We start from the raw sequence: 22,445 nt of genomic DNA, 5'->3' as shown, positions 1-22,445 counted from the left end.
TACATCAGGATAAATTACAGGAATTGAGTTTTGAGGGATAGTGTAAAGCAGAGAGGACAGTAAACTTTTTCTATAAAGGGCCAGATAGTAAAGATTGTAGGCTTTGCAGGTCATGTGTTCTTTTTCCTAAAAACTTGGCCATTGTGGCCCAAAGGCAGCCAGAAACAATGCATAAATGTATAAACATGGCTGTTTTCCATTTTTTGGAGAATAAAAAACAGGCTGAGGGCTGAATTTAGCCTGTTGGTGATACCTGGCATAAATTAGTTCAATAGTTTTAAACACAAGCATAAACATTGGATTCATATTTCTAGGTAATATTAATGAAGCCAGGAGTATCCTGAGAACATTTGAAGAATGTGTTCTGGGATTGGCAATGGTTCGTTTGAGAAGAGTAAGTTTAGAACGACGGCATGGAAATATGGAAGAAGCCGAACATTTGCTTCAGGATGCCATTAAGAATGCCAAATCAAATAATGAATCGTCATTTTATGCTATCAAACTAGCCCGACATCTTTTCAAAATACAAAAAAACCTTCCAAAATCAAGAAAGGTGCTTTTGGAAGCAATTGAAAGAGACAAAGTATGTATTTGTGTTTTTTAGACTATCTTCCATGAAAAACATTAAAAAAAAATTTTTTTTGGCAACTGTGATGAAAGATTTGGTCTGAATGTAATGTATTTTATTATTATATGAAGACAACAGTCCCTCTAAACTGATGTTGCCATTCTTTAAAATATTTTTCAAATTATGAATTTAAAGGTTGAAAAAATTAAGATTATTGAATTAAAGTGTCACAGACTTTAAGGCACTATTATCCCCACCTTTAGATATTTTACAGCACATTTACTGGTTATTAAGTAGAGGTCCTAGGAGAATACTTTATAAATGAAAGAATGGTAGTTGCCTAAATTTTAGCAAATGTAGCCATGAGGTCATTCTCCTTTTCTAGAATACTTTGTTTTATATCAACTGATAAAAAGCAGCTTATTGGAAACTTGTCATTTTTTTAGATTTTCAGGTAAGGACGGGTCTGTTTAAGAGGTTTATAACAGTTTGCTTCACTTCAGTTTTAGATGATTATCCATAGTTGTAAAGGCTTAAATTATTGGGAACTATTGAGAATTTTTTATGTTATACTTTATATTTGTCATGGTAGGTCAAACCACATTAAACCCAAGATAGGATATAGGGTTTTAACTTACTGGCATTTAATACCTTGCATAGTGTGGGAGATACTAGGATGATGTCACTGTCTACTAATGTGCTGATTAAGTAGTTTTTTCACCTGTACAGATGTAGGCTGAAAATAGTTAACATGAGTTACATTTTAGTACAATACAGTTTCTACTGAATTTTTCAAGTTGAGACATAAAAATTAAGTCATTTAAATATCTATAGTCTAATCAAAATATCTTAGAAATATTAATTGATACTGCTTTCTACACAGGAGAACACAAAGTTATACCTCAATTTACTTGAAATGGAATATAGTGGTGACCTCAGACAAAATGAAGAAAATATCCTAAATTGTTTTGACAAAGCTATACATGGTTCATTACCTATTAAAATGAGAATTACATTTTCTCAGAGAAAAGTGGAATTTCTTGAAGATTTTGGTTCAGATGTTAATAAGTAAGATCTTAATTATATATTACCTATCTGAATAGTAAACGAGTGTGAGTTTTGGATGGGAATTTGATGATTAGTACAAGTTCACATATTACTATATTTATAGTGTTTCGAGGTTACTTTTTCCTCAGGTAGATAGGGGGGTAAATTCAGTTTTGCAGATTTATATGTGCTTAACAGGAGAATGCATGGTTTATCTTTCTTTCAAAGCTGTTTTCAGAATTTTAGCCTAGTAATTTAAATGAGTAGATGAGAGAAGGAAGGAAGCAGCAAGCCTATGAAAAAGGAAATGGGTCAAGTATTGAACCCTGAAACACAAAACATTTAGTATATAGGCATGAAAGACTTTTAGGGTTAATCTGGAATAGGAATGCCATTTTTACCTCAGATTGGAGAAAGGATGGATGTCATTTCACAGATCCTCATCTTATTTATATATATTGTGTATATATATTATATATGTGTGTGTGTGTATATATAATGTCATATATATATATGTATATATATCATATGATGGTCTCATCTTTGTGCATTGTACAAAGCTGAAAGTTGAGGGTGGTAGGAAGGGTTCATTCTAGCAGATTTGGGAAAAGGACAAGTTTAAGATTTAAATTTGCCAAAAACAAGAGTAGAAGTATTTATTAGAGCATTCTGCCATTCTGTTTTTACCTGATTCTAGTAAGGAAATACCCCAGTTCTTGTTAGACATGTTCCTTCTCTAATTATTCTAATTTAGAGTGATTTCCATTGAAACAGCTGTTGATGAAATGAGAATTACACTTGTGTGTCTGCTTATATGTGTGTATTTGCTTTTGATGGCTGAGTAAAATTTTAAAGAACATGAGTTACATTCTAGTAACTCATGTAATTGTATATGCAATATCACTTTGCATCATATTAAATGTTTTATGTGAATTATCTGATGTTAAAATAACCTAACAGTCTAATGAGGGTGTAAGTACTGTTGTCCTTTAAATAGAACAGAGGCTTAAAGAGAGATGAGGCAGTTTTTCCAAGGTCGCTTAGCTACTACATTGTACAACTGGGATCAGAACCTACTTCAAAGTCTGCTCTTATCACCCCACATTTAGTGTCTTTGGTTAGTTTTGCACTGAAGAAAGTATAGAAAGAAATGGAATACATAATTTTAGCTTTCAGTCTAATTGAATGGTGTGGAGATCAGAGGAAATCCATGAGTATTTGAAGTAGTATATAATTGTTAAGAAGGTTGTGATGTCTAGTAGATCAGAATGGATTTTTCATCATAGAGGAAGTGAGGCTTCATTTAGTTATTACCACTGAATTCTGACAAGCTAATGAGTAAAAATGGTGAAAGCAAGATGAAGCTTCATATAAAAGTAACGTCTGCCTGATCGGAAGGTTTTCAAGTAGTGGAAGTGTGCTGTTGATTTCACTATTCCCTGAAAGCTAGGCTCAGTTCAGAGCACGTGCAACAGGATGTACAGTTGACAGTAGCTTCAAAGCTATTAAGTCTTGACTGAGAGTGAATGGCATACTCTAATTTGGCAGTAATATGCAGACAAGTCTGAAGTCCAACACAAAGGTGTCAGTGAGGCCCTTGAAAGTACAGTGTGGAGGGTCTGAGTATTAGGTCCTATGCTGTTGTAATTAAAAAGGGAATGATAACGAAAAATAAATGAGCCACTTAGAAATTTAGGTAGCAGTATAATGCACTGGGAGGAATTGATATTGAAGTTAGACAAAATATAGACTTAAATTCTAGCTCTTTTACAATTTGTGTTTTCCTCAGTTTCTGTATTATTTCATAGAAAGATTGAGTTTCTTACCAGCTAACCCACAGGTTGTTAAAGGCCTTAAGGAAATTAGTGCATTTAAAGTGCTTAGTGTTGAATGAACTTATCACATGGCCAAAGTTTAAATGCACTTCATCCTGACTGGTGGCAGGTGTCTTCAGTAAGCATTGTTAAATTAGATCTCAAACTTATACAAATTAAAGAACTGTCAAGACTTGTTGTTGCACTGAACAAAAAACACATCATCAAGGTCACTTATCTGTGTGATCGTTTTTTAGGCAGGTTCTCCCTGTGTATTAGAAATGATAAACACAGGTAGCTTTTGACTGGCAGACATCCCATCATTTTTAGCCAACTGTAATATATAGGTTACAGGCACTTTTCCAGTAGAAATCCTGGACTTAACTACATGTTCTGGTTTGGGTCATATGCTTACCTCTAAACCAATCATTGATTAAGGGTATATGTTACTGTAATTGCCAGGACTGTACACCTGAAGTCCCGTTTGAATCACATGGACTGAGAAGGAAAGTGTAGGGCAGTGGTTTCCTCAAAAGAAATAGAAAAGGGGGCAGGGTTGCTTGCTGCCTTATTTAGAAAAAAAGTTAATGCATCTTCATTGCAATATGCTTTTCTTTTCCTAACTGGAAATAACTTGTAAAATTAGAAAAGTTTACTGGTTTGGTTATTATATATTCCAGAGGATTTTTTTTTTCCATCTTTCTCAGGCTTTTGAATGCTTATGATGAACATCAAACTCTCTTAAAAGAACAGGATTCTCTAAAAAGGAAAGCAGAAAATGGGTATGTCATTTCTTGTTGAATCAGGAAAGGATGCTTAGAAACATTTCATTGTGGAAATGCCTGTAAAGACAGGCATTTTAAAATACTCCCTTTATGTTGTGGTAATTTAGATACTTTATTTTCATGATTATGAAAAAATTACATAGAATAATTGGTCGAGAACTTTAATAAAAAACATGCATAAGGTCTTTCATTTGTTTGTAGAATACTTATCTGTGGGAGTTATGAAAGTTTCCATTTTGATCTCTTTTAGATCAGAAGAACCAGAGGAAAAGAAAGCTCACACAGAAGATACAACTTCATCTTCCACACAGATGATTGATGGTGATTTACAGGCAAATCAAGCTGCATATAATTATAGCGCCTGGTATCAAGTGAGTTTGCTTAATTATCATGGAATATTTTTCATAGATGTTATTATGAAAACACAAATTAGTTTTTTTTTTAAAGAAAAAACTTGCTTCTTTTCCAAATTGTCTAATACATTGTCTTTTGTGGTTGTCTTAGAATTCAGCAGTGAACACAAGACTATTTTCTTAAATACACCTGCTTTAATTATATTTTTATATATGGAATTCAGCCAGTTCTAGTATGCTGATATGTTTGCTTTTTCATTTCAGTACAATTACCAGAATCCTTGGAATTATGGACAGTATTATCCTCCCCCTCCAACCTGATGGGAAACTGTAAATATCACATGGAGTGTGTGAAAAGTTCAAAATTATTTTTTTTAATGAGGGATGTAAACATAGCATAAGGTTGTTGTATTTGATAATTTGTCTTCATGTGTAACATGATTTATTTAGTAATAGGGGAAAATGTCACTTAGTAGCTTAACCACAGATACTATTTCCTACCATTTATAAATTTTACTTTAAAATTTACTTCTTATTGGAGAACTATTTTTTGATTTTTGCATTAAGTGTCTAGAATTCTTTTGCAATGTATTTGCAACAGAATTTTGTAGCCTTAAGGGTAGGAAAAAAAACCTGACCGCAAATCATGTCAGTGTAGTACAATATTATGATAATACATAAGGGCTGGTCATTAAGGATTTACCTCTGTTAAAAAGATTTTTAACCTTTGCTAATGAGGTTTTGTCTGGTGTTTCAATTATTCTTGTGAATTTGGATTTAACTGCAGAAAAGATACACTATTAAGATATTATGTATGTCTTGGAATAGGGATTATAAATGAGAAAATGAGGTGTTTGCATCCCTTTAAAAAAGTGAAAATCATATCAAAAGTATGTTTCAGGTGGCTTTGTATTTAGAATATTCATGTAAAACTTGTGAGCAAGCTTTCATTTTGATCAAAGTGATCATCTTCATTTTTGTAATAAAATTGAAGACTCAGATTAATTGTTATGAAATTATTTGGGGATCACCTAGTAATACCAGCTTTTTATAGTCACCATTATTACTGGGTCACTGGTTTTGAGATATATCTTTCTTGAATTTAGCTATTACCTTGCAAGAATTTTTTAGACCTTTCAGCTTTTTGCTGCCTCTTAATTTCTATGGTTTTGCCTTCTCACTATATAGGAAATGTATTTTAAAAGATTTTTAAGACAAGTATTTTAACTCTCTGGTTTGATGTCTTAGTCCTTGTTAACCTAAATCAGAACATTAATATATAAACAACAAACAAATCAAGACACTGGGTACATTTTTATTGACCCTTTCAGTTTACAACATGAGGTAAAAGTAAAATCAGTTCTCCTTAACCAACATTTTACACAGTTGTAGTAAAATATTTTAAACTTCAGGGATTAATGACACATTACATTTCTTAATAGTGGGGGATCCAGTAAATAAGTTTTAACTCCTTGAATTTTCTAGTTGACTCTTCCTTATAATAGTAACCAGCTCTAATTTAGTTACATAAGTTTCTTCAAAGCTTTGTTTTATTGTTGCTGTCATTATATCTAAAGCATTGCTGTTTCAATCAATGTCCACTAATTCCACTTCAAAAATGAGTTTTGCATTTGGTGGAATCCTGTTGAAGAAGTCAAGGTAAATTTGATAAAAACTGCTTCTCTCCTTCTTAGTAACTTTGGTCTCAAACTATAATTATGTATACTGGATATTGGTAATTAAACCCTATAAGGAAGTGCTTTATAATCGATTCAGAGGCTAATACATATATGAGCCTAGTGTTTCCTAAAAGTATCTTTATGAATGGAGATCACAACTATTGGTATAGGCTGATTAGTTAAGGTGAACTTGGTTTATGATCTTCCCTCCCTAGGTACCTCACTAGTACTCCCAAATTAGCTACCACTTAATGTCAGCTGCTACTCATCACTCCACCAAAAAAAAAAAAAAAAAAAAATTTTTTTTCCAATCTAACTGGTATGTAAGTTCTATTAAAGTTCATATGAGATAGTACTTGATATTTTCTGTGAAATTTAAGATGAATACAGTTAAGAATGTTTTATCTGATTGGTCTTGAGATGCTTCACATTAGGGAGAGGGAGCTGTAGTTGACCATCTGATTTTGATAGGCTTAAAAGAGGTTTGTTACATTCTCAAATATTTTTCAGTAATAAGACTGAAGATGACTTCCTGATTTTTTTCCCCTCCAAAATTACTCTGACTGGTCCAAGGGATGGAACAAACAACAGAAAAAACTACCTTCCTACTTAGCTATCGTATTGTTCTAGTCAGATAGTCATGTGTTTTTTTTTCTTTTCTTTTTTTTTTGGTCCCTTAATGTTCACAAATGGCCTTAAAGAAAAGTATTGTCATTAGTAGTAATCACAAATGCTAAAACTATGTTGGAATCATTGTCTCCATTTCACAACTAGTGATCCCCAGCATGTGTTCCACTTTTAAACTTTGACTAACATGTAACTGTCTGAAATTATACTGTAGCAGAAAGTTACCATAAGTCATATTTGTATCCTACAGTTTGCTACAGTTGTTTGTATTGGGCATCTTAAGTCCTTGAAGTAAACCCTTCAAACATTAACAGTTGACTTTCAAAGATAAAAACTTAAACTTTACAGTTTAGGTTTTGAAAATTAAAAATCTAAGAGGAAAAATGGTAGATTCCAGCTCAAGTTTGAATACATCAGGCTAAGAACGGTTTACAAAATATTAACTATTATTTATGTGTTGACACAAAAGCATCTAAATATCAGGAAGACTGGTTTGGACAGGATTCCTGTTCTGGAGGTTAACCTAGACAGCATCTTTTGTACTTTCAGGTCATCTTTCTTAAGTGTTTTCTGTAATTGCAAAGAGAAAAAGGATACTTGGCATCAGGCTGTCCTTTCTTTCCATAAGCCCATTCTGGTTCAATCTCCAGTCGAGCCTTTTCTCCTTTACTCATAGTCAAGAGTGCTTCATCCCACTGAAGGCAAGAACATAAAACCAAAACTAATAATATTTGTAAAAACACAGGCAAAACCATAAGAGAGGGAAAATTACATACAAAAAAGCATTGTTACTAGATTTCACTATGCCTATGGTAATCTTTGTCCTTTATTTCCTCAATGAAAAAGAAAAAGGATGTATTGAACAGCAATTTTTTATTGTAAAACTTCCTCTAATATAATGTAAAAGCACTTTTGTAAACTGTAGCATGTCATACATTATGGAAACCAGTTTATTAGGGACACATATAGAACAAAGTTGTAAATTTGTTTTTACAGGGATAAACAAGTACTCACTCTAAGATATTCTTAAGATTACCAAATTGTAATAGTGGAGTCATGATGGCATATAAAATAACTACATGTTAGGGCATTAAGATCTTTTGCAGAAGGTAAAACTAACTATTCAAAGGAATGATAGAGGTTTCTGGACTGCTGCTCCATTTTGTCCAAATATGGATCTTAAAGCCAGTTACCAAAAATATGTGAATCAACATGATAGGATGCAGAATACATTACTGATATACTCTGTTGAAATGTCACAATTACCTAAAACTCAAGGGATAGAGATAATCTGTCACATACTAGAAAAAAAGAATATGGTTGATGATAAGAAATTTACCAGTAAGCAAATTAGTTAATAGAAATACAAAACGTAGCTCAACTTGCTATAAAATTGCTATCAGTTTGGTATAATCAAATAGCAGTTAAGGTCATTTTTAACTAAACCCTTAATTTTAAGATGTTTTACATTCTATTTTGGGCTCCGGATATGAACAAACCCTATTTTAGGACTTACCCACAGTACAAAGAGTAACATATTGAGGGTTCTCATAAATAGGCTTTTTAGAAATTAGTGTCTGATGTTATGAGTAAAGAAAATTTAAAACAGTAAGTGGGCCCTCCTAGCATGGTAACTTTGATTCAGAGAAGCTGATAATCAGCCCTGTGCTTTTACCTGCTTTTGTACACAACAGTGGTAAGTTAAGCTCATGCTTACCTTATACCTTAATCAGTTTCCTTCTGTTATCTCTGAACTGTAAGGGTGGGTAGAAGCAACTTTATGTTTGAAAGATTTTCTGATGTTTGAGCCTAAATTGTGAGGGGTAAGAAGACTACAGAACAAATTCTTGCTTCTATTAGTACTTAAGTGGAACATATATTTTACCTTTTTCGGTTATGTATAAGTGGTACAACAGCTATAAGATATTTTACAATAATCTTACAGACAAATTTGGAAAGCCAAATATTTTAAGAATTGCCTTATGAAGAAAAAAATAATAAAAGGGAATATGTATGGAAGAAAATATTGTATGCTTTAAGCTCATTTAATCTTTTAACAACCTTGAGGTGAGCTGTACTGTCATTTTATAGGAGAAATTGTGCCACATCAGTTAGCAATGACAGCATCTGATTTGTCAGACTCCAAAGATTGTTATTATAGTTATCTCCAATCCTAGTTCTTTACAGTACTATACCACAAGTAGCATGTGCCAGAGTATCTTTGATTCATTGCCACTTTTTACTTACTCCTCTGATAACTTTGCCTATCCCAACCTTAAAACTTAAAGGCTTGGCATTTTTCTTCTTCTTTGAACCTGTAAAACAAATTTTCCTAATAATTAATGATGAAATTAAGTTTTAATAATGAAATTAAATTGTTGGAAAAACAGTGATTTAAGTCATTTGAAAAGAAAAATTTAGAAAGCCAGATAATTCATAAAATTCTGGATGCACAAATAATTATGGCCTAAAGGGGGAGATGGGAAGGACCTATATTTACACCACTAAAATAGCACACTATTGTGGCTTTTTATATGCTTCACTTTGGGACATTAATCAAGTTTAGACTGGTTTATTTTTGCTTTCCGGTGACCAAGAAGTCTTTTATTTACCTCGCCAATAAGTAGTGAACTAAAGACATCTTCCCTGTAAAACACAGGGGTAAACGACTTCTGGAAAAAAGTGACAACCAAGAGAAAGGCACTGCTAGTTATTCGCCTACTACACAAATATTCTGCAGTGCCTGAAAGCAAAAAAGATACAATTACATTTAGACTTACTTGTTTGAATATTAGTATCAAAAACAGTCCCATCCTGTAGTGTTCCTGTATACCAGCAGTGAACAACATCTCCCTTTTTGGGAAAGTTGGTTTTATCTCCTTTTTTAAGAACAGATTTTGTGTATTTGGGTGGACCCTAAACACAAAAACAATAGTTACTAATTGATGTCCTTCTTTTAGAAGGATGACAGAGAATAATACTTAGACAACCAGCTGTCACCTAAGTCCAGTCAGTTTCATGGATTTGGTAACTTTGCCTCTGGTTCACCTCTATGAGCTAAAAAATCTCATAGTTTCATTTGTAGTCTGTGATGAGAATATTATGTATTATTTAATTTCAAATAACTTCCAGTTTTGGAAACCAATCTTGTTTTGACAAGATTCTGTTAATCATTCAACAAAACCTAAAATTCAGTATTTTCCAAGGTTAGAAATATCATTACTATTTACTATAAAATTGTAAGGCATTAAATAGAGCATTGTGGTATCTTTTCAAAGATCTGAATTGTCAGCATCAGTGATTAGTATTACTATTTTATTATATTCAGTTAGAATGTAACATTGCATCTGTTCCTGAACTTGAAGTAAGTTCATACAGTGAACAACTGTCTATAGAAGTTAGCTTAATTACCATAGAAATTACCTCTTAAAACAAAGATTATCAGGGCCTTCTTTAAAAAAGCTAAAGGCTAATCTAATCAATGGTGGATTATATATGTGAGGAAAGCAATTTCTTAGTCAAGCTTAAGAATATGTAGAATTTTACATTATAGAACATTGAATAATGGGAAAGGAAATAAGAGATATTAAACACTTAGTATTTGAACACATTCCATCCCACTTAATGCTAATAACAGTCCTCTGAAGGAAATTTCACCAGCTTGCATTTTTGCAGATGAAGAGACTGATACTCAGGAAATTTATGCAACAGAGTTAATGACTAGTAGAAAATGAATATGGACTTGGGTTTGATTCCAAAGCCCCTGTTATTTCCACAGATACCTCAAACAATAGTGATAATGACAGTTAAAGTCTACTGAGTGCCCTCCATATGCTGGGCACTATTCCAAATGTTTTACATAATTAATTCTTTAAATTGTCATTACTTTATGAAGCAGGTACTATTACTCCTAATTTACAGATAAGGCAACATAAGGATGGAGTGGTTAAGTAACCTGGTTAATGTCCTACAGCTCCTAAGTAGCTGAGTAGGATTGGAAACTAGGTAGTGTTGGATATAAAACCTATGATTTTAACCACTTTAGTACTCTCAGGCAAATATGGAATGTCAGGTATTATATATGTCTTTTTCTTATTTTTTCTACATCAATTAATTTAACCTCACAGCAACCTGGAAGCCTTTCCCCTATTTTTTATACAGAAAGTAAGGCCTGGATATAGGGTATAGCCCTATTAAGAGTCTGAGAATTAGCCCTTCCAACTAAAGTTAGACTGCCTCCCTAAACCAAAAGCAAATCCCATTTGCAGCTTGAGTACAATGTGTGTTATACAAGTAAGCATTAAGTTTCTCCCTGAGAAGCTCAGTCCAAGTTTTTTTCAGTGAGAAATGCTTACTGTAAATGGTAAGGTGTCTACTGGTTGCAGTGTAAACTGTTGTCATCTCTTTGGAATGCAATTCAACAATGTTAAAAGTGTGATAAATAATAATTCTACTTACACAAATATATGCTCAAGAAGTAATTTGAAATAGGAGAAAATCATTATGTAGTTATTCAGTACACTATTATCCATAATGGCAGAATAACCACATTTATGGTAATATAATAGTTGGTTTTTAACAATGTGGAAAGATTCTTACAACATTTCACTAAGTGAATAGTCCCAAGGCTATCCTGGAGTTATGTGCTTGAATAGACCTGGATTTGCAGCAATTTCTTAGTCCAGAGTGATGAAAAGAACTACATTGCTGAGACTGGGCCTGAATGAGATACTTGGAAGGAATTTTGAGAATAATGATTACAATAGCAATTAACTGGATCACATCACAACCTCTAAAAAAAGTATATTACATAATTACTCCTATAATTCAAGAAATATTTCAGTATGTTCTATGCATTAGAAACTGGAGATACATAGGTGAGCTGGCAGAACATGGTCCTGGCCTTCCCTCTAGCAGAGAATATAGACACGTGTATAACTACACATATTATGAGACCTATAAAGGAAGCACAGGGTGCTGACGAGAATGACACAGTGACATAATGGCCCAGCATGGCTTTAGGCTGGAAGAGGTTTCTCTGAAGTAATGTGTTTAAATTGTACATTGAAGGATAAGAGGATTGTTATTCAGGTGAATGAGGATAAGGTGTATAACAGAATAACATTTTCATAGCAGGGAAGAGCAAGAAATGAGGGAATGAAGGAGAGAATGGTATGAGATGAAGCTGGAAAGGCATAAAGCACAAGTTAAGAATCTTGAGTTTTTATTTTTAGGTCACTGAGCAGCCAATTACGAGTTGAAGCAGAGAAATTAAAGAATCAGGTTTGTGTTTTAAACAGATTGCTATGACCCAGTGTGAAAAATGGGTAAGGAATCAAAAGTGGGAATGGGGAGACTCGTAAGAAAAGATAAGTATAGTAGTCTAGATCTGTACTAGGGTATAAACAGTGATTATGACAAAACATGAAATTTTGAGATATATTTATGCAGAATTAACAGAATTCAGAGATGACTACATGTGAAGGAGTATAAAGAAGAATCTCAAATTTTTGGCTTGAGTACTTTTAATAGTCATTTTTGATTGCTGAGTGTGAGTTCCTGCCCCAACTTATACTTTATCTCTTGTCCAATATTCATTCATACTTGGAAACTTTCCTCAACACTATTTTATACATACAAGACAATAAATATATTGACTATGACTAATTTAAAATCCAGTAAGAGTTATTAGACAAAGTTCTTCATATTAAAATAAGGTAGAACTAAATAATATAATGTGCTACTGTAATTTATTCAGTTAGGTATGCAGTAAAGTCTGGAATGGTGGAACCTTGAGGAAGAAATGAGCCCATAACCTGGGTCTCAAAGGAGACACAGAACAAATAGGGAGGTTAAGAAGAAAGACACACTAAGCAAGAAATAAAAGTGTGGAAGTGGGAAATGGCAGTTGAGTAGACAATGAACAGACATTGTTGCCAAAGAATATTTTTTTAGAAGTAGTAAATATGGAGTTGGGCAGGGTCCAGATACTATAAAGGATTTTATGCCAAGAATGCTGGTCAAAAGAAATACATAATAGAGTCACAAATATATTTTAAACTGTCTAGTTGCTATATTAAACCAGAACATCCAAAGTAATATTTCAATGTGTAATCCATATAAAAAAAGAGAGACTTCACATTTTTAAAAAGAATTCATACTAAGCCTTTGAAATTGAGTGCATATTTTATACTGAAAACATTTCAGTTTGGGCCAGAAAGTGTTCAGCAGCCACATATGGCTGGTGACTACTGTATTGGACAATGCAGTTCTAGACAGTACATAATTACTTAAGATTTTTGAGCAGGATCAAAATATTATTTTAGAAAGCTTTGCAGAATAGCCATTTTGGGGCTAAAAGGATAAAGAGAATGAAGGCAGGAGATTAGTGACTTTTCCAACACTCCAGGGCTGAGGCCTTGGGATGCTTGAGAATCAAAAAGGAATGAAGGTTTGAAAAAGAAGGGAGACGTTGGGCAACATTAGTTCTGAGGAGGAGGAAAGAAAAAGAGAGCCAAAGATTCAGAGAACTTTAAAGCTGTGAAGAAAAGAATGGTTATAACATTTTGGTAAAATAGGACACAGGAATATACAATGAGATAAGTAAGAGGATTGAGGATTTGTCAGAACGTGTCAGGTAGTTTATGTGGGCAACATGATAAGGAATTCAATAAGGGATGGTATAAAAGTTGCTGAGTAGCAGTGAAACCAGAAAACATTCCTGGCTCATATTAAGCATGAACTTATCCCAAGCCAAATAAACAGTTTTAGGATTCTTTTTCTTCAGAGTGTTTGCTCTGCAGTCTTCAAAGCATGAACAGAGAAAGCAGATAGCAATCAGCACAGTGTTGGCCAAGAGGCTATGGAATCTAGGTGTTAGGAAGACAATGAGAACATATGATTGGGCTCAGGCTGGCCAGTTAAATGAGATGAAATAGTCTTAAAAGGATATAGTTTAGGATCCTCAAAAGATCTCTCTAGATGGTCTCCAGCCCTTACAGCATTTTCCTTTTATCTGTTAATTCTCTTTTTCTTAACTCTCAATACTATCTGCCACCTCATACCTCCCTTATTCTAATTTTCTGGAAGGTAAAATGGGTTGCCAATTACTTCTGTAACCCTTTTAGTAATTACTGTATGTTTATTTACCTTAATAGCTATTAATATTTACCAGTACATAAACAATTATCAAATAGTAGTTGTGATAAATAGCTTTACTGTGTGTACACACCCATAAAAACTGTTATTTTCAACAAACAGGAAAATATCAGAGATTAACTAGCTTTAGTTATATAATCTTTTATTGATTCTAAACCTGAACTTAAACTATGTCCACAAGTATCTGAATGCTACACCTTCATCATTAGCCTATGCCTTTTTACACCACCAAAAGAATATTATTATTACATTATCATCAATGATACCTAAGACAGCTAGGAATGGGTGATCTTAATATATTATTGGGAATGGCAAGATTATAATCTTTTGAGCTCTGCTGCTACTGCTCTAAGAGCTGTCCTTTTTCAGAAATCGTTTTAGCTGGTTCTTCAAACCTTTGTACCAAAATAAAAAACCTAGGTTGGGAAAGATGAGACAGATTCATCCACACCCTGCAGCCTGGCCTGGGCTATTTCTATTCCCAAGGATACCATGTACATTAGAAAAAGCTAAAAATAATCAAAATGAAGTTTCTTTAGCTCAGTCCAACTGGCTATAGAATCAGGATCTTAAAATAGCTTTGGAAGCTCAGAAGTTCTTTCCAGACATAGAAGCAATATAAAATACAAGGCTAGAGGTATTTCACAGGAAAACTAACTGTAAAGCACTGGTTCTTTGGCTTTTTTTCTGATTCAAGTCCACATAAGAGATATAACACATTCTTGAATCAGTGTTTGGTTCTCTAGTAGTAGCCATACTCACTATCCCTTACTATGAGAAATAAAAACAGATTACTGTATACAAACCTCATCCAGTGTCTCTTCGGACTTGGTTTCTTTGGGTTTATCTTCATTAAGCTTCACATTTTTTACCTGCTCAGCCACTTTACTTATACTTTCAGTACCCTTGAAACGCTGTAAAGAAACATTCTAATGTTTATCATATTCAGGTCAGGGTAAAAGCCTGGAGGGACATTTAGATTTTCAGCTTCTCAATTAAATGAAATCTGCATCCATGAATACAGGCTACATAACTCAAATGTAAATAAATGGAATTATTTCCATTTCACAAAACAAATTCTGAAAGAAGAAGCATGACCTTTAGAAAGGCCAACTCAAACTCAGAGAGATGAATACTATTCAAACAACTCTCTTAATTTTCTGTGGAAGATGGTCATTTCATACTGAACAAATACTGAAGAATTTTTAGAAATTTGTTTTCCTAAACGCTAGTCTAACCAAGATTTTAAATTCATTAATGAAATGGAACTTACCTTGGATTTATATTTTTTTAGTATCCTTAAGAATTTGTCTTAAACTATTAGGGAATTATTTTAAAAATCTGGCTTTCTTTCAATATACCAAAATATCCTGCCAAAATGAAGATTGCTTGCTAGATTTGACAGCTGTCCATCAATAATTACAGTTAAAAAATGCAGGTGAAAAAACTTCAACATATTCTGCAAATAAATGCCACTTAAAACCTCTTGGGAATAAAATATCTAAAATGATATTCTGGTAATAAAATAACACATACCTTGCTTTCAAAAAGATGGTTATAGGCTGTAACCAAATGGTCCTTATTAGCTGTCTTGGCCACATTTTTAATGTTTCCTAATAACTTATGTTCTGCAAGAAACTATAAAGAAAAAAACTAGTTAAAATAATTTCCCTCATGTAAGAAACATCTAAAATTAGAAAATGACCTTTTATGTTAGCAATTAAGTTTTTAATAGTACTACTAATGAAAGAAGTAATGAAATAAGCACCATACTTTATACCCTATTTCAAAACAACAAAAATATTTTAAAACCATTGAGTATTTATGTAAAAAGTATTCACAAAACTGGAACTTTAATATTATGTAGGGGTTACAATGGTGCATACTAACCCTTTTCCCATCATGGAATTCACAGAAAAGACATGTATACAGCAAGCACATTCTGTGGACAAAGCAGCTCCTGGCAGGATGTTACTTGGCCCTGGCCCTAGGAGCCTCTAACCACTTTGAGCATAGCTATTTTGACCAGTCTGTAACCCATTCCTGGCAGACTGGGAAGCATTGTTACACAGTGCTGGATATATAGTGGTTAAGTATATGAGCTGAGAAGTGAGACCATCTGGGTTAAAATCCTAGCTGTCTGATCTTAGACAAGGGACTGAACTTTCCTAAAGATTCAGTTTCTGTATCGTAGCAGATTAGTAACAGCCTCTGTATCAGAGGATATGTTGTAAGGATAAATGCAATAATGCATTTAGCAGAGTCTGTTACACAGTAAGAACTCTTATCAGCTTTGTGATTAATACATGTTTAATAAAGTAAGAGTTCCATTTCTCTCAAGACTTTAGTTGGCAGATGGGCAACAAACTACTACTACTGAAATATCAAACTGAAATAATTTCATCTCAAAATCATGTAACATGGGGATGTTAATAACTTCGTTTCTCTTTTATTCTGCTTCCTGTTCTGCCTTATGGTTCTTGTTTGATTCCTCATTTTGTTACTTTCTCAAATTTGTGCTCTGGCATCTTCTAACCTTTTGATAAAGCAGTTTTTCTAACACTATCACTATTGTATTTTTTTTCCCTATGCTTCTCCTCTCTCCATCTTAGAGAAATGTTCTAAATAATAAAGGCTGAGGAAGAAAAGCTACTTCGATTAAACAGAAGTAATCGATTGCTTTTGCACTCTTGTGATTTCTTTAGCAAGGTTCTAGCAAAATATCCAAAATATGAACATCTCCTTGGTATTTTACGATCAATAAAATAGTGATTGTCAAATAGAGATGTACGTATATGAATGAACATTGGTGAAGGTGCACTTAATGTTACAAAAATATTTTGATAATTCACGTCTTGAAATTGTCCCATGTAGGCTAGTTTTATGTTCCATATTGGGGTGATCTGTTTTATAAGAATTTGATCAAGTACAGTATTGAGGCATTAAATGTTAATAAGTGATATGCCCATTCTAATCTATTGTTCTAGCTGATACAAGAACTGGTTTAAGAGAAATTCCACTAACATGGTAAAATGATATAAAATGGTATCCCTGAAGGATGGTCTTTTTCTCCTTGTTTTTGCTGTGTATGTTGAATAAACATTTGCTGATGTCAGGATAATCATTTAGGAGTATGTAACTGGAAGCTGGAGAATAACTATTATATACCCTTCAAGGTCCCTCAAAATCAAAATAAACTACATTCCTCACCAAAAAAGCCAAAAATAATTTTTCTAAATGCAAATTTTGAACATAAAAAATGGTTGAGAAATCACATAGATTGCTGCTTCTATTTCCGAACATGTATGCTTGCCGCGTGCCCAACAAATTGTGCAGTTCGTTCATCAAATTTAAGAGGTATGAACGATCTTAATTTCCGAAAGAGAAAAAAAGTGACGAAAATAACTTGTGACTACAGACGGGTGATGTTAAGATGGAGACGGCTGAAAAACGCAGGGCGCTGAGTATAATGTCAAATAGATTTCTTTGTTTCTAACAATGGGAGACCACTGTACCCTAAGTTGCCATGTAATACCACCAAGCGTAAAGGTGAAAATGTCACTATAGTGTCGATATTTTAGGAAGTTAAAGGCTATCTAAAGATTTAAAAAATTCACACGCATTAGTGTTCAGTATTTAGCAATCGACGAGCAATGCAAATCGCACACAGTTCCCACAAAAATCTTCATACCAATTCCCATCTCCCTAGTGGCCCGCACTCCCCTCCAGGGGATCTCCTCCGAGACCGAGTCCTCCGACGCCCGCCTCCGCCCCCCCGTATATCCGGGGTTCCTATTTTTTCCAGGCCTCCACCCCCATACTGGGAACCCAGAGATTCTAACTGCAACCACTGCTCGCGTGCCCAGGACGTAGGGCTGCTCCCCTCCCTCCGCCCCAGCGGGGCTAGCCCGAGGGGCTGGAGCGTGCCTCCCACGCGCACGCGGGGCCTCTCCGGCCTACCAGGCCCCGGGCCGCGGGAGGGCGAGGGCGGGGGCACAGAGGAATACGCAATGGACGGGCATCTCCGGGGGGGTGAGGCGTCCCTCAGCCGCACCAGCCTGGCCGCCCCGCCGCCTCTGGTACCGAATCTGAACCGTGGTCCTGAAGAAACTTGATAATATCCTTCTTGGGTAGCTGCTCGCTGCGCAGCTGCTCTACGGTCCAGGCCCGCTGTGGAACAGCCGCCGCCATCTTCCCCCGCTGCCTCTGCTCTACTGAGCCAGCCCGCCACAGCCGGCTCGCCCCGCCCCCAGGGCGGGGCTGGACTCCCCACGGGACTCTAGGGGGCGGGGTCCCTGTGCTACACCACGGGATTAGGGCTGGTCCTTGAGTGACGTCAAGGCAGCGCCTTGAGGTCTTTGCTGAGGCGGGTTGAAAACCAGCTGATGTGGCTCTGGCGGTTCAAGCAGAAGGCCGCAAAGTGTCCTCTATGCTTACTCAACTCCTGTGAGGCGACCTCTGCGGGTGGTGGTATTTACCACTCATTACCCGCAATTGTTATTACCATGGGCTGCTCTGCCTTTTAAAGTCCATTACACGTTTAAAGAAAACAACAACTTTCAGACATATAGTCTCATGTTATCTAGTTCTAGATTAAATTTTTACACCTGAATTGGCTGTCTTTGTCCATCAGAACGACCCATATTACACCATCTCCCTTTAAAAACTCACAAATGAGACAAAACAAAAATACAACCTGTCCGCTTAATTCCCAAAATACAAACACAGGAAGTGTCTAAAAGGAACTTCAGAAACTTGACAAAACAATGTATAGAAGCTGCACGCAGGATGTCGCTTGCCGTTGGTGAAGAACGTGACATTATTAATGCTCAAAACGATCTCATGATGTGTGTGTACTTTTCTTCAATATATGAGAAGACAAATTTACTGAGGTTAAGTCTCCAGGTTTAGAGTGGCGAAGCCGGAAGTAGTATCCAAGTCTGAGGTAGAAAGCTATCGCTAGGATAGAATACCATGCCAACGCTTACCGCCCTACATTGTTAAGATGTAATGGTGTTGAAGTATTAGGACGATTTTTTTTCTTTCGAATTTTTTCCAACGAATATCAGGACCAAGTTACTCACTTTCCTTTTGACAATAAACATTCTAAAATAATGGATTGTCATTCCAAATACTGCTAAAAGGAGACCTGGAATTTTTTTTTCTCAGCCTTAAGTTATTTAACTCTATCAAAACACGTTTTTCACCTTTTCCGATTTAAAAATACAGTCAACAAAGAATAAAGCACATTAGGTGCCCAGTAACGTTAAGTTCACAAATATATAAGTGTCTATTGTCCCTGAGATCTCAAGGTCATTTATTTTTATCATTTTAAACGATATCACTTTGACCGTGAGGCCCATACATCTAGTCATCGGAAACGGAACTCAAAGTCTATAAAAAAAAAAAAAAACTGAAAGGGGGACTACATTTAGAGTAACTCCATAACAATGCGCATGCGTCTCCGGGTGGGCCGCGAGGGTTTCCGGAAAGCCAGCCAATTATATTCCCAATGCAAATTCAGTGGCGGCATTTTCGACTGGAGCAATTGGCCATAGTCCCGCCCTCAGGTTCCACTGTTTCGTGTGGAGGTAACCGATGGGGAGCGGAATCGTGGAAGTTGAGCTGCTGCAGCTGCTAGCGTCTGGGAGAAGCCTGCGGTGGTCGTCGGCCTTATGAGCGGACGGCAGAGAACGCTTTTCCAGACGTGGGGCTCTAGCATCTCCCGATCCGCCCGGGCTCCGGGTTGCAGGTCTGGAACTGAGCGGCCTCCGAGCCCTGCCACTTCCAGGGCGCGTTTTCCTGCAGCGGCACAGGGTGTGGAGGCTCAGCCGGAGTCGGACGATGATGTATACTTGGTAGCAGTGTACGAGGCGGAGCAGCAACTGAGTCTAGACAATGGCGGATTCTGCACCTCAGCGGGCGCCCTGTGGATTTACCCTACTAATTGCCCAGTGCGGGACTACCAGCTCCACATCGCCCGGACCGCTCTGTTCTGCAACACGCTGGTGTGTCTGCCCACCGGGTTGGGAAAGACCTTTATCGCCGCCGTGGTCATGTACAATTTCTACCGCTGGTTCCCTTCCGGCAAGGTAGTCTTCATGGCTCCTACGAAACCTCTGGTGACACAGCAGATCGAGGCTTGCTACCGGGTGATGGGTATTCCGCAATCCCACATGGCCGAAATGACAGGTATTTTAGAAAGAATAGGTTAATTTGAAATTAAAGGCTCTCTCCAGGGGAGAGCGCTCGTTCTGGTGGAAATTGAGCTAAAGGAATTCCTCACCCATGTGGACTAGACCCAGATCATAATATGCTTATTTGCTTGTAGCAAGGCCAGCCCTAATGAAATGGGTTGCTTTATTACCTCTTCGGAGAAGCCCCGTAGCTTGTCAGAGAATTTTGAAGCGATTGTAAGTGTATACCGCATTGGTAAGTGAACGTTAGGTTTCCTGACTTTCTTGCCTCTTCAGTTTCCCAGTTGAGGAATTTGCTCCTCTTCAAATGTTAGGCCATTTTGTAGGAATTCTCTAGACAGTCTAGTTGTGGTTTTCCGTTGAGAATCAGTATTGACATTTGGATCACAACAGGGCTTTAAAATATAGCATTCCAATGGTTTGTCAAATTGTTTAACTCTTGAAAACAGACTAGCAACGCAGGAATGCATTCTGAAAATAGGCCAGATATTTATATTTTACAAGTAATGGTTTAGAATGTAGCATGTCACTTTTATTTACAGGGTCTACTCAAGCTTTCACCAGGAAAGAAATCTGGGGCAGTAAGAGAGTCCTTTTTCTTACACCTCAAGTCATGGTAAATGATCTTACTAGAGGAGCTTGTCCTGCTGCTGAAGTAAAGTGTCTAGTTATTGATGAAGCTCATAAAGCTCTTGGGAACTATGCTTATTGCCAGGTAATATTTTGTTAAAAAGTATTTGTAGTGTGAACTTGTTAAAGAGTATTTTGGGGAATAATTATTAATGATGGAATTATTAATGGTATTATGACAAAACCTTATATGTCTGTTAACTCAGAGCAGATGATAGGAAATACTTCATTCAAACCAGTTTGAGCTTTTTTTTTTAAAGCTTAACAAGATCATTAATTTCAGTTGTGAGAGCCTAATTATGGTTGGGGCAGTGATCTAAAATAGGGCATGGATGCAGTTTTGGAACTAAGATAATCCAAAGATTGGAAGTGGATATGCAGTATCATTTCTTGGCAGCTTAGGTAAAAAAATACTTAACTATCAGCATTATAAGGATTGGATGACATAATGTATGCAACATACCTAATACAGTGCCTTGCAGTTAAGTACTATAGGAATATAAAGTACTATTGTGAAGAGGTGGGGTATGGCTGGAGAGCTACTTAAGGGGTCAGATTATGAAGGCATTTGTATTTTATGCTTAGCAGTTTGAATGCTTTTTACAGGCCATGGAAGATACAGGTGGTGGAGACAAATACAAAAATGTTTAGTGAGATGATACTTAAGATTGAAAGAGCTTAGAGGAGAAAAGCCTAAAGGCAGGGTATACAATGATATCAGGACTTTGGAATGACTCCCAGGCTTCTGACCTGGAAGATCATGAGGATGTTGGTACTACTAGTCAGGATGGAGACTTCTGGAGGCAGAGAAGATTTGGGGTATTGTGGAAAGATGGTACAGTTTTAGGTTGTTGAGTTTAGGTGTCTGTGAGGAATGTAGCTGTAGATTTTCAATAGGCAGCGGGTGATAGAAGTATGTATCTCAATGGAGAATTCTGGCTGGTATTACAAATTTGAAAATCATCAAATGTAGGTAGTTAAGACTGTAATAGCTGGTGATAGGGTATAGAGTACCCTCGATTTTGCACTCGATTTCATTTAGTGCAAAGAGGTGAATTTCAGTGTCAGTTTGTGGACTTTAAAAGTAATTTCCTTGGGGATTTTAAGTGTTGTTGCATTATATCTCTGTCTTGTCTTCTGGAGGGTTGTCATCTTATAGGTGATCTCAGTCAGGAAATGGATATTTTTCCATTTATTTGTATCTTTCCAAGTCAAGGTTTGTGAACCATTTGTTAAGGTTTCTGCCTGAGAGGTGCATTTAAATTTTTTTGTTCTACTTTTAATGGAATTCATTTTGTAGATTTAGCTTATACTTAGCAATTCTAATTTACATTAAAAAGTTTCTAGGCATTAAGTTTTTCTTTTTTCTTAGCTTCAAGGTTTATGCTTTTCTTGAGTACAATGAGAAATGCACTGACCTAATATCCAAATAGCTGTGTTTATGCTACTTTGAATATTACAAATATAGTTATCAACAGGCACACCAGCTTGACAGGAATGTAGTTTCCTTGGTTATAAACAAAACACTATTTCCTGTTCTACAGAATACTTGAGAATCCCTGATGGAAAATAGTAATGTGTTAGGGA

The 22,445-nt window shown here is 35.8% G+C and overlaps 3 protein-coding genes and 1 non-coding gene across 8 annotated transcripts in view; 3 read left to right on the top strand and 1 right to left on the bottom strand.

Moving 5' to 3' along the window:
- PRPF39 (pre-mRNA processing factor 39) overlaps positions 1 to 5,568 on the top strand; it is a 37,367-nt gene extending 31,799 nt beyond the window's left edge. For all 5 annotated transcript variants that reach the window (XM_017670261.3, XM_017670263.3, XM_017670265.2 and 2 more), the window contains 5 exons: positions 315 to 583; positions 1,452 to 1,636; positions 4,137 to 4,211; positions 4,465 to 4,585; positions 4,832 to 5,568. In XM_017670261.3, the coding sequence (XP_017525750.1) occupies positions 315 to 583; positions 1,452 to 1,636; positions 4,137 to 4,211; positions 4,465 to 4,585; positions 4,832 to 4,888 (707 nt within the window). In that variant the 3' untranslated portion in view covers positions 4,889 to 5,568. The remainder of the gene's footprint in view (positions 1 to 314; positions 584 to 1,451; positions 1,637 to 4,136; positions 4,212 to 4,464; positions 4,586 to 4,831) is intronic.
- On the top strand, positions 643 to 728 carry LOC118972091 (small nucleolar RNA SNORD127). Its single transcript, XR_005060900.1, has one exon. It is a non-coding gene; the product is annotated as a small nucleolar RNA SNORD127 (small nucleolar RNA).
- A 294-nt stretch (positions 5,569 to 5,862) lies between the features above and the next one.
- FKBP3 (FKBP prolyl isomerase 3) lies at positions 5,863 to 18,302 on the bottom strand. The gene is made up of 7 exons (XM_037016074.2): positions 18,115 to 18,302; positions 15,568 to 15,669; positions 14,838 to 14,945; positions 9,654 to 9,789; positions 9,121 to 9,188; positions 7,471 to 7,568; positions 5,863 to 6,209 (listed from the first exon to the last, which is right to left on the bottom strand). The coding sequence occupies exons 1-7, from the start codon at positions 18,220 to 18,222 to the stop codon at positions 6,155 to 6,157; spliced, it is 675 nt and encodes a 224-aa protein (XP_036871969.1). The 5' UTR covers positions 18,223 to 18,302; the 3' UTR covers positions 5,863 to 6,154.
- A 1,221-nt stretch (positions 18,303 to 19,523) lies between these two features.
- Positions 19,524 to 22,445, top strand: part of FANCM (FA complementation group M) — an 81,470-nt gene continuing 78,548 nt past the window's right edge. The window contains 2 exon segments of the mRNA XM_037016522.2: positions 19,524 to 20,223; positions 20,771 to 20,943. Coding sequence (XP_036872417.2) covers positions 19,707 to 20,223; positions 20,771 to 20,943 — 690 coding nt within the window. The 5' untranslated portion in view covers positions 19,524 to 19,706.

Source organism: Manis javanica, chromosome 8, assembly GCF_040802235.1.
Source record: "Manis javanica isolate MJ-LG chromosome 8, MJ_LKY, whole genome shotgun sequence".
Classification (NCBI taxonomy): Eukaryota; Metazoa; Chordata; class Mammalia; order Pholidota; family Manidae; genus Manis; species Manis javanica.
The sequence above is the reverse complement of the archived record's forward strand: the minus strand, read 5'-3'. Positions and strand labels throughout refer to the sequence as shown.